The sequence below is a fragment of the Ziziphus jujuba genome, chromosome 1 (genome assembly GCF_031755915.1).
Source record: "Ziziphus jujuba cultivar Dongzao chromosome 1, ASM3175591v1".
Lineage (NCBI taxonomy): Eukaryota > Viridiplantae > Streptophyta > Magnoliopsida > Rosales > Rhamnaceae > Ziziphus > Ziziphus jujuba.
In genome coordinates, this window is record NC_083379.1 from 39,581,891 (window position 1) to 39,594,550 (window position 12,660).

The following is a 12,660-nucleotide window of genomic DNA, read 5'->3' on the forward strand; positions in this document are numbered from 1 at the left end:
CACGAAGAGGCTAAGGAAGGGAACTTAGCCAAACCATCACCTCAACAAAACGAGGTACATGACGGGAAGGCACGACGCTATGAAGAGTCACTTCCCATTGTAAGGAAAGGGGGCATGGAGGCCCTAGCGAAAGGTAACTCAAAAGGGGCACCCTCGACGATAGTGACTTCACCCGCCAAGAGTGTTGAAGCCACACCTGCGGGTCGAGTCGGTCAACATAAAGGCATACCCAACTACACCAAATACTTGGTGAAGGGGAAGGACCTGCCGGATGGTGAAGTAAGTGGGGAGCACGAAGATACACAACGGCAACTCAAAGATCACATTCGGCGGGCAAGGAAGAAGGCGCGACGAGGGCGTCGCGAGTTTAGGTGGGGGAGAGTGTCACGTCCCGCGAAAAAGGACTTCCCGATAGCGAAGCAAGTTGGGAACCTGCTATCGCGCTTTGGCAATTTGAAGATCATATCAAGAGGTTCCATGAAGCAAGCTCGACGAGGACGTCGACGGCATAGGTGGGGGAGAATGTCACGGTTGAAGCATTTCATCAAACACTTGGTGAGCATTCTCTCCATTTTGGGCCTTACAATCCATTTTGGGCCTTATAATCCACTTTGGGCCTATTTTGGGCCTTACAATGGGCCAAGCACCTAGAGTAGTGTAGAATTCTCTAGAACCTTATGGAGAACTCTAGGTCAAGCCATGTACATATCCATTCTAGATGCTTCTTTAGATATTTTATGTAAAGTAGGTGGGAAAGTAGGTGGGAAGGATCTAGACACCCATTCTCCACCGTAGGATTAAAGCAATTATAGCCGTAGGATTAAGCTTTGTATGCCTATAAATAGGTGGAGGCCTCATTTGGCCAAACCATCCAAGAATTCTCACATTCACTTGTAAAGCTCTCTTTGTAGCAATATACTTTCATTCTCCCAAACTCTCTTTGTGCTCTAGCTTTCTTTGCTTAGCTTTCTCTTTTAGTGGGCAAAAGGCTTACTTAGTTGCAACAAAGGGTCGGAATAGCAACTAAGGCCGCACGGCTTGAAGGGTAAACAAACAAGTCCATGACACTAGGCACTGTTACAACATAGGCAAAAAATTGCTAATAAGGAGTTAATTGTCCTTTTCATCTTCATTGTCAACAAGTTGTAAATGTCATCAGAAAAGAACGATAAATTAGTTCATGAATGAAAAATCATGTGTTCCTGACAGTAATATGCATCCAATCTAGCATTAAACTTTTTATAATCTAGCAAATTTTGTTAAAAGATATTTTCAGGATAAGAATGTTACTAGCAAAACAAATTTACTAGTAAATTGGTACAATTATTATTTTCCGTGTTAAACTGTTGCATCTAGAAAAGATATTTTATTTTCTTTGAAGATCATAAAAGGAACTGATTATCAAGCTGATATATGTCAATTATTCACATAGGTAACAATGTTTAATTAACCTCTTAATCCTTGACTGCCTGCAAAAGTGCTTAGGCCAAACAAACTTTCTGAATAAGGTCCAATTATTTAGCGGAGGTTTGTTTTGTACTCTCGCTGTCCTTACAGTACAAAGAACTTTGAGTTTAATGAAGTTGAGAAGATTATTGTTATGTTCATTTGGAGCACATGAAAAAGAAATTCTTTAAAGATCATAGCAATTAGAAAGAAAAGAAAAGAAAACCTTCAAAAAACAGTATAAACTTGAGATGTAAGAAATGTTGATTCAATACCTGCTTAAATATCCCTCTGCATCTTTTCAATAATTAAGAAGGATCAAAAGTCAATCTTCAGTTTTTGGACAGAGGACAGGTTGCGTATCCCTTGGGGCACCGATGTCAAATTGGGGCATTCCCGAATCTCCAATTCTTTAAGATATCTGAGATTGCAAATGCACTCTGGAATAGCAATCAAACTATCACACCGAAGAATTTGGAGTTTTTGCAGGGTGGTACAGATAGCAGCATCTTCATTGCACAGATACTCTACTTTAGGACAGTTGGAAATCAACAGCTCTTGAAGCGAGGCAAGATGTTGAATACCAGGAGACAATTGCTTCAAATTAGAACAGTTCTCAACCTTCAGGTACTTGAGAGAAATGAAGCTACTCAAATTTGAGAGAGATTCTAATTCCTCGATGCAAGCAATATGCAGAGCCTTCAACTTGGCCAGAGGAGAGGAGCTGGAAGTTGATGATAACGACGATGATGGTGATGTTGTTCCCCCTGTTGCTGATGTTATTGATACACATGGTCTTGCAACGATCTTCATCGTTTGTTCAAATGGCATCCATCTAGTATTTCTGAGAACCAACTGTTCTTCCAAATTTGGGTAAAGTGGCATGCATGTGAGCTCAGGACATTCTTCAATAATCAATGTAGAAAGAGAAGGAAATGAAGGCAACATGTTATTTTGTTGAATATTGACTACATCCCTCCACCATCCCTTTAAATTAGGTAATTTGATAAGGTGGAGTTTTTGGAGGGATTGTAAAAATGTATTTGATGATGAGCATCTGAAAGCATCATCCTCGTTTGAAATATACTCCAAAGCAGGCAACTCCTCCACAGACAATACCTTCAGTGATGGAAACTGATTCAATGGTGGCAGATTTTGGCATTCACTGCATCTCCACAATCTAAATGAGATCAATTTGGTGAGTGAAGGAAGCCAACTACCAAATCCGATTCCCCTATAATAACATAAGTTCAATTCCTTGAGATTTGGATGTGGCTGGAGGCCTTCCAATGATTCTTCAAAACCAGCAGGCTCTGTGCTCCCAGCTTCTACATCTGAACACCAACTTAAAGATAAGGCCTGCACGTACTGTTTTTCCTTCAAATTGGCAGCATTGTAGTCCACACTAAAATCTTGTCCATATCTCAAATGGTTGATAAGAGGCCTTCCTCTCAAGTTGTTTAGTCTTGCTAGTTCGTTTGGCTCAGCACCTTTTCCTCTGGTTAATGGAAAATCTGTTAATGTCTGAAGATTGGTCAGCTGACTCAGCCCACGTGGCAGATAAGCCAAACCTTCACACCCATCAATCTCAAGATGTCTGAGATTGACTAGTTTCCCAAGGTCACTTGGCAGACCTTGGAGTCTGATACAAACGGAGAGTTTTAGTGTATGCAAATTGTGCAGCTTGGTAATAGAATCTGGCAGTTTCTTCATGTGTCTATTCTTAGAAAGATCAAGATATCTCAAATGCTTTAAGTTGCCAATAGCATTTGTCAATTTCTCAATCCCTAAATCATGCAAATCCAATGTGCGTAGGAACTTAACATTGGAAATAAAAGAATCATGGATTTTCACATTCACAGGAGAAAACAGGAGAGGACCTGAGTCATAATATGCCTTGAACAGAAGAATTGTACGAATCTTGCTTGGATGAGCCAATGAAGTTTGGAAATCCTTGGTTGAATTCAATTGAATGTCAAATGAAACATGATGTGTTTCTTTGATAATATCATCTCCATCTGAACCAAGCATAGTGCACTCCGTCCCTGTGACTAACTTTGCAAGATCATGCATGAGATCATGCATTTTGCACTTTGTTATGCTTCCCAACTCATCTAATTCAGCCTCTTGGAAGAAAGACCGCCAAAGTAAATCCGTAAAATACTCGAGACCTACATCCTCCAAACATAGGTTTGAATTTGATGTCTTAAAAACAAACCCTTGTGCTGTCCACAGTTTTATTAGATTTTGTACATAAAACTCATGGTCTTTAGGGAATAAGCTGCAATAAGCAAAACAATGCTTCAAATGTGATGGGAGATGATCATAACTCAATTTAAATGTTGGGATAATATCTTCTGCTTCTTGAGATATGTTTGGCAGTTCATTTTCATCAAAGGACCACCACTCCGTCTCTGGATTTTTGAAGTACAACATGCTTCCAATTGTCTTTAATGCAAGAGGAATTCCTCCACACTTCTTTACAATCTTCATCCCAATTTCCATCACATCATTGTTAGTTGGCTCTTTTCCTTCCTCAAAAGCCATTTTTTTAAACAAAGACCAAGACTGGTTTTCGTCCAAAACTCCTAGTTCATATGGATGCATAGTGCCTCCTGTAATCTTCGCAACTTTCTTACTTCGAGTTGTAACTACTATTCTACTCCCCTCTGCACCATTTGTCAATAATTTTTTTAGGTCAAGCCATTTTTGACGATTCTCATTCCATATGTCATCAAGAACAAGGAGGTAACACTTTCCATTTATTTGTTCTCGAACCTCTTTTTGCAACCTTTCCATCTCAATGTTTGCTAGACTCTTATTACATGCAGATTCAACGATTTTCCTAACCAACAGTTTCACATCAAAAACATCAGAGACACACACCCACATCCTCAACTCAAAATGTTGTTGGACTCTTTGGTCATTGAAAACTAGTTGAGCAAGTGTAGTTTTTCCCAGTCCTCCAATACCAACTATAGGAATGACTGGCACATTTCCTTTGACTTCGGAGTCCAACAAAAGTTCAATGATTGCCGTTTTATCATCTTCCCTCCCAATAACCTCGTCACGAGGTACAAATGAGTGAGTCTGATCTCTCACTCTACTAACAACACTAACTGTTTGTTCACGACTTTCCATCAAATTGAAGCGGATTCTATCCGCTGCAATGACATCAATTTTCTTCTTCAGATCTTTTAATTTGGAAGCCATCTTCAACCGAAAAGCAATTTGGTTGGAGGATGAAAAGAAAGTACGCACCTGCTTGCCCAAATTGTTTCCGGGCAACAGACTTCTTCGCAAAGCTTCAGTTGAAAACACATCCAACAAGTCATCAGCATCATTAACTACACCTTCAAGCCTTTTAAGCCAGTTCCTAACTTGACGGTTATGGGCCTGCTGCTCCTCTGCATCAAGAAGCACATCCTTGATTGTTGAAATGGTGTTTTCGAGTTCTTGAAGCTCTTCTTCTACACCCCAGAGAGAGCCAATCTCTTGTACAGCTGCAGAACCCAGTCTACCAATGATCCTTTCAGCAATACCAAAGAGCACAGCTTCTGCCATTGGCTTTGAAGAAAGCTCGAAAGACAGAGAAGGAATTGCAATGCAAGTACACCAATGGAAATGGATACTTTTCCTTTCTCTATTCAATTTCCTAAATGATAAAAGCAACTATTTGGTTCCCATTGCAGCTGGTGTTGTAGTCAACTTTGGTTCCTTTGAAGGTCTTGTTTATTAAAATTCTTCTGTCAAATATAAAAATAAATGTTGTTTTGTGGAGGTAACATGGCATGATGTAATGTGCTGATTAAAAAATTAGCTAATGGTGCATTTGCGTTTTAAACAAATTGCAAAAGTGGGAAACCGTGATTTAAATGATTGGTTCTTTGCAGCTAGTGGTCCATGCATTGCCGGAGCACAAAATTTGACATGTAAAGGGACAAAATTTGAAAAACAAAATGATGCAGATGACAACAGACTCAAGGAGAGTGTTGGAAGCAAAAGAAATGTGATATTGTAAATTATATGGGGATGGTTCTCTCTATGCTAGCTGCAGCCCAACAAACGCGCAATGAGATCCACCATATATTCTGCAGCCGCCTGGGAACCTTAACCATTTTTTTTATTTTTTCTGTGAAAAATACAAATATTATTTGTGCATATTTTATATTATTATCATGACTTAACAAAACAACTTAAAAGGAAGAAAAAAAAAAAATGAAACAAAGCAAAAACAAAAAACAGAAAACAAAACAAAACTAACTTTATTATTAAATCAGAATAAATATATTTTCTGATCTATTCAGAAGTTTGATTTGATCATCTCCTCTCCTTTTTTCTTTTCTTTTCTTTTTATGTTTTGAAAAAGTCATCTCCTCGTTACAATTGTACAGTAAAGATATAAACATTGATAGTATAGTGAATAATCTTGTAGCTACCAATTTTTTACCGACTAACCTGGTCATATATATAAATAGTCAATAAATTAAAATAATCTGAATACACGTATAAGTGAAATAAACAACATCATATTATTTTCTAGTCATCAAAAATATATTTGTATATACATTATTATATCAATCATATTAGTATTTTAAAAAGTAATATTTTAGCAAGAGATTATGCAGCTACCTGGTTGGCAAGATAATTTGAAGGACAAGCGAGGTGGGTCCCAAGTCAAAGTCCAACTAGACTGACTCATCCTAGTAGGAATTTGAAGGATGATGTCCTGCCTGGTGTTGCACCTACAAGGGTCAAAATCCTCATTGATTTCCTTAACCGCCCAGAGGTGCCATTGAAGGAAAGACCATCCCTGTTGGGAATGCCACGCCCATAGCCAAAACGAGAGTTTTGATTTCTGCCGCATGGGAAGTGGCCACATGAATGAGTCTTCCCCTATAATCTCTTACCACCATCGCTGCAGCCGCCTGCTTCTCCTTTTAACACCATCCCTTGGCCGGAGGCATCCAACCAATTCCAATTCCAGACAAAAAGCTCCCTATCTCCGCATTCCTCAAAATGAAACAAAAAATCTTCCACCAATCTTTCTAAAGACAAAGGCAAAATCCATGATATTCCGGTTTCCCTCAAATATTGTTCTTGTTTCTCAGGTTCCAGATACAATTAAAAAAAAAAAAAAAACAAAGGGTTGCCAAGAACACCAACACAAAATTGCTCTCTTTAGCACGACAAGTTGTTCCCAACACACAGAAATCAATCAAATCCTTCAAATTTGTAACTTGCCACTTATCCAGCTTGAAACTCCACTTACTAGCAAAAGCTATCAGTTTGGTCAATTGACACTCTTTAAATAAGTGAAAGATAGTCTCTGTCACCCCCCCCCCCCCCCCCCCCCCCACACACACACACAAACCACAAACCACATCGTCATCTCACTTCCTTCGTCGGTAGAACCTCCTGTGCCATTCTCCAAAGAAACACCTTCAGCTCTCATGAATTGCCAAGTTTCGTAGCATCTTCCACAATGAATCCCCATTCTCATTACCCATTCTGAATATAAGATACGCATTGCAAACTGAAAAGGATTCTGGGTTTGAGCTAATCCATAAGAGTCTACCCTCGCATTGAGGATTTGGCCATTCCAAATTCAAAATGCCATTAGCAGATTGCTCCTCAAACTTCTTCCTTACCAGCTCCACATTCCAGGTGTTGTGCTCCAGGTCTTTGAATTCTGCTACCATCCTCCACCTGCTGGTATCAACGTTCCTAACAGCCTGAAGGGTAAAATTTGGTAACGATGGCACCCAGGGATCGACCTCGTACCCATTAACCAGGGACAAATATGCACCCTTAACCAAGAACTTCCTTGCGTCACAATCTTCCGCGAATCACTTCCTTCGTCCTACTTCCTAGCCAGTGATCTTATCTCTCATCGGTTATTACTCTCTTTTCTTAGCCCAACAGATGTGCAATTGGATTTGCGTATATGATAATTGATCGACCCAAGTAATTCAGATTAATTATCTTGAACTGAAATTGCTTTTCATACAATTGTAATGGTGGTTTTAGAGAGCAAAACAACAACGAAAAGAGATGAAAAAACCAGAGAAAAAAACACAAAAAATGGTGAAAAACCTAACAGGCAAAAACCAACTTTAGATATTTTCATTACAGTAAAAACTGCAGCAACCACATTGCCACATGCTAAGCTATATTTTGACTATCCAATATATTAGATATTTAACAAAAACATAGTTATAAACCGGCAAGATAGTTTCACAAACTAACGTCAAACAAACTAAAAGAACATGAAAAGCTAACTAAAAGAAGCAGCAAAAATGTCATCTCTCAACACTCCTTGGCACTCTGATTGAAAACACTAGGCTTTTCTCTCAACATTTCAAATCTGTCTTTAGGCAAAGCTTTGCTGAAAATATCAGCTAGTTGATCCTCTGAAGTGATATGGATCAACTTCACTTCTCCATTTCTTTCAGCATCCCTCACGGCATGATACTCAATTGGAATGTGTTTAGTTTTGCAATATGCTGAACTAGATTTTTTCCAGATTAGTTATCACAAATAACCGTTGTTTTCTCTCGCTTCTAATTCAAATCACTAAGCAACTTTCTCAGCCACAAGCCTTGATTTGCATCAGCTTCAACAGAGATATATTTAACTTCAACTTGTGGATTGAGCCATTGTAGCTTGCCTCTTCGAATTCTATAAGAATGGACCTAAACTATGGGAAAACAGGTAGCCGAAGTAGTCTTCAAGTCATCTATGTTTCCGGCTCAATCATTATCTTTATAACCTTCCCATTTGCATCCATCAAGCTTAAAAAACCAAACTTCATAATTTGCAATACTTTCAATATATCACAATACCATTTTTGCTGTAGAATAATGCATTTGTGAAGGTCAACCCACACATAATAAAAATAATATCAAGCCTAGCAAAAAAAACAAATACAAACGAGCTCGTAATGAGACTTCTATAAGTTGAAATATCAATTTTAGCATATCCCTCTTCCTTCTTGAGCTTCAAATTTTACATCATTTTAGTTGTAACTAATTTGCACTTCTCCCAATCAAATTTCTTGAGCAAGTCAATGACATATTTCTTCTGAAATAAGAAATCACTGTCATACCTTAATACTAAGAAAATACTAAATCAATCATTTCAAACTTTTTCTTCATGGTAAGATTAAATTTTTGAATTTGATGGATATCACTTCCTGTCACTATCAAATCATCAACATATAAAGAAACAATCAGCAAGCTGCCATTATCTTGAACCCTTACTGCACCAAGTAGGCATCAACTCTACTATACCAGGCTCTAGAAGCCTATTTAAGGCCATAAAGAGCTTTATGCAATCTATAAACTTTGTCTACATTACCAGAAACAATAAAACTTTCATTGTATTGCACATAAATCACCTCCTACAATATTCCATTTAGAAATGCAGATTTAACGTCTAAATAAAACACTCTCTAACATTTTTAAGCTGAAATTGTTAGTAAAAGCCTAATTGTCTCCATTCTTTCAACTGATGCAAAAGCTTCTCTGAAATCAATTCCAGGTTGTTGAACATAACCTTTAATAACCAATCTTGCTTTAAGTTTTCTCATAGAATCATCAACATTATACTTTATCCTAAAAGTCCATTTTACTCAAATTGCATTTTATATTCAGGCTTGTTCACCAGTTCCCAAGTTTTGTTTCTTTCAATCATGTTCATTTCAGCTTACATAGCATCTCTCCATTCTTCAAATTGATTTGCTTCCTCAACTATGGTAGGATCACTCAAAGCCAAGTTACAGCTATCATACACTTAAGTCAAAATTTTTGTACCTCTGATTCCAATAATATTTTCATCATATGAAAATAACTCCTCCTCAACTTCATCTTGAGGAATGCTAACCTCATTCTTGTATGATTGAACCTCCTCTTTTGTTTAATCCCAAGTAGCAAAAATTCATCTATAAATACATCTCTGCATATCATAGGCTTGTTAGATTTCAAGGGATACACCTATAACTTTTGGTTATGTTAATAACCAACAAAAATGCCAACATTAACCTTTTTATCTAATTTATCTCTTTTAACCTCTGGAACAAGCATGTACTATATGTTGCCAAAGATCCTCAAATACTTCACAGTTGCTTTAACTCCGAACCACACTTCATATGAAATTTTTGAATCAACTATTAAGCAAATATACAAAAGTATTTACTACCTCAGCCCAAAATTGTTTTGGCATGTTATTCTCAAATAACAAGTACCTGGCCATCTCCATAACTCTTCTATTCTTCCTCTGACTAACCCCATTTTGTTGAGGAGTGTAAGGACTAGTGAATTGATGAATTACACAAGTCTTCTATATAAACTTTCAATTTTTTGAGCTGTATACTCGGTTCCATTTTCAGATCTAATCACCTTGATGCTCTACTAAGCTAGATTCTCCACCATTGCCTTGAATTTTGGAAGGCAGCAACACATCTGATTTTGCCTTTGTAAATTAACAGTAAAACTCTTATCTTTCATAGCAACAGTCAACGCTTCAGCCCCTTATGAATCAAATATTTTGCAGGATTTGTTGGAAAAACTCAAGGAATATCCTTTATCTAACATTTGTCCCACACTCAATAAGTTCTTACTAATTTCAGCTACATAAAGAACATCAGAAATAATTTTAGTACCTGTTGGTGCGTCTACTGCAAATTCTCCTTTGCCAAGAGCATTAGTAAAGGCTCCATTCCCAATCTTCACTTTTGAAACAAAGCTCCTATTAAGGTGTTTAAACAGTTTCTCATCATAAGTCATGTGATTTGTACAGCCATTATCTACAACCATGCTCCTTTACCATTGCTAGTTGCCAAACAGGCGCCTACAACTAATATATCTTCTTTTGATTGTGTTTCTTTAGGAACTTGAGTTGGATTTGTTTGCTGCACTTGTTCACCCTTCCTTTCGCATACTTTCTCAGCATATCCAAACTACTTACATGATCTACATTGCACATTTGGTCTAAACCAGTAAAAAGTTTTGCTGTATGACCATCCTTTTTATGGTGATAGCAAGGTCCAAACCTATTATTTTCCCAATCTTTGCTTGAGCTGATAATAACTTTGCCTTTATCTTTCTTTTCACTACCTTGCTTCTTTGGAGCAGATGCAATGGCTTTTCCTTTTTTCTTTGCAAACAAAGCACACTATGCATTCTCCTCCTACCTCATAGATCTCCTTTGCTCTGTGCTTGAAGAGCATTAATAGGTCCTGATAATGAAATCTGACTTAGATCTGTAGATTCTTTTGAAGAAGAAATTTTACCTTCAAGCTTCTCTGGCAAACCAGCGAGCACCTTCTCCACCACTCTTTTATTAGGTAACTCTTCTCCAAGAACCCTTATCTGATTCACAACCTTGAGAAGTCTATTAGTAAATTCCTTCACAAGCTCTATGTCCTTCATTTTTAAAGTTTTGAATTCTTTTATAAGTTTCAAAACTTGTATCTGTCTTGTTTTTGTACTTCCCTACAATTCCTCCTTTGGAATATCCCAGCCCTCCTTGGCTATAGTGCTAGCCATAATCCATGTAAATATGACCTTTGAAACGGAAGAGTAGATAGCTCATAAGGCCTTGTATTTTTCTGTAACCTCCTCATTGTGCTGTTTCAATTGAGCCACAGTAGGATTTGCTACAAAAGGTTTTGGATCTATCCCAAATTCTGTAACTTCCCATAAATCAAAAGTTTGCACATAAGCTTCCATTTTAATGGATCATATAGTGTAATTTTCACCTGTAAATATTAGTGGAGATGGAGTAGAAAAATGACTTAAAGCCATTCTCTAACAAACAGATAGTAAAAAGTCTATTTCTCTCTCTAAAAGTGCTTATCTTTCTTTCTCAACTCTTGTTCTTTTGCAGCTCACTCTCTTAAATGTGAACAAACCTCAGCCCTTAAAGATCAAGGGAGGCTCTGATACTAATTGTTGGTTTTAGAAAGCAAAATACAATGAAAAGAGATGAGAAAACTAGAGAAAAAACACAAAAAATGGTGAAAAACCAAAGGCAAAAACCAGCTCTGTATATATTCATTGCAGCAAAATATATGTAACAATTTTCAATACTAATTTGTGACTAATCTCACTAAAAACTGTAGTAAGCATGTTGCCACATACTAAGCCATATCTTGGCTACCTAATACATCAAATATTTAACAAAAACATGGTTATAAACTAGCAAGATAATTTTACAAACTAAAAGAACATAAATATAAAACTAAATGACAGCAGCAAAAGTGTCATCTCTCAACATATATCATACCCATCTCTTTACCACCACAAAACCCCACCCCTAGGCTTTTTGACTTTCATTTCCCTTAAAAAACATAGCCCTCTTCAGGTATGGATCCTTAACTCTGTTTTGCCATTTGTAATTATAGACAATCTACAGACCTGGTGCATGATCAATAGTATAATTGCCTACTATTTGTATGATGAAATACCACTAAAAGGTGCATGTTCCTCTTCTTCCTTTCTAACATGTCGTTGCATATCAGTTCTTTCTTCCAAGTGACGATACTTGATAGTAATATAGTTGAGGCAGTTAATGTGCTTTAAGAGTAGTCGAGCATCATGTATTGTGGTATTTTTTTGCTGTTTTGTTCGAATGAAATTACACAGTTGCAATACATATTTGGTTGGTTAAAGAATTGATGAATCAACCTTTTTTTTTTTTTTTTTTGGGTAAATATTTGATGAATCATATCTTCATTGTTCCTTGCGTACCATGTTGCATTTTTAGATAATTTTATGTGGGTATTCATGGGATTGTTATGTGAAAGACCAATGCAGTTTTCTTTTATTTTGTGAGCATAAAGAAAAATGATGCTGTGTTATCCCTCTACAACAAAGAAGTTGGCCATGACAGTAGGATGCTTCATCTCTGGTGTTGCCCTCTTTGCCACTGGTTGTTCATCCGTCCTATGTCAACATTGCCTCTCAACAAGCACGAACCAAAGCTCAAAATGATTTTGTTAAAGAGCAAATTAGAAAGAAATGTGGCAAACTGTGTGGACATTATTTTTACATTCTTTCAGTTTGCTACCTCAATGAATTCTTTTTACATGAACAATCTCTCACATTTGCTATTTGAATGAATTCTTTTTACAATCTCCCTCTCCTCTACATGTACATGGTTTTACTGTGCTTTGGCAAAAGCAACAATCATTAATTAAGTGCCAAAGAAATG

General features: G+C 37.2%; 1 protein-coding gene across 1 annotated transcript; it reads right to left on the reverse strand.

The window, feature by feature from the left end:
* Positions 1-1,764: 1,764 nt before the first annotated feature.
* On the reverse strand, positions 1,765-5,096 carry LOC107404282 (putative disease resistance protein RGA4). Its single transcript, XM_016011231.4, has one exon. The coding sequence runs from the start codon at positions 5,008-5,010 to the stop codon at positions 1,765-1,767; it is 3,246 nt and encodes a 1,081-aa protein (XP_015866717.4). The 5' UTR covers positions 5,011-5,096.
* Between the last annotated feature and the right edge of the window lie 7,564 nt (positions 5,097-12,660).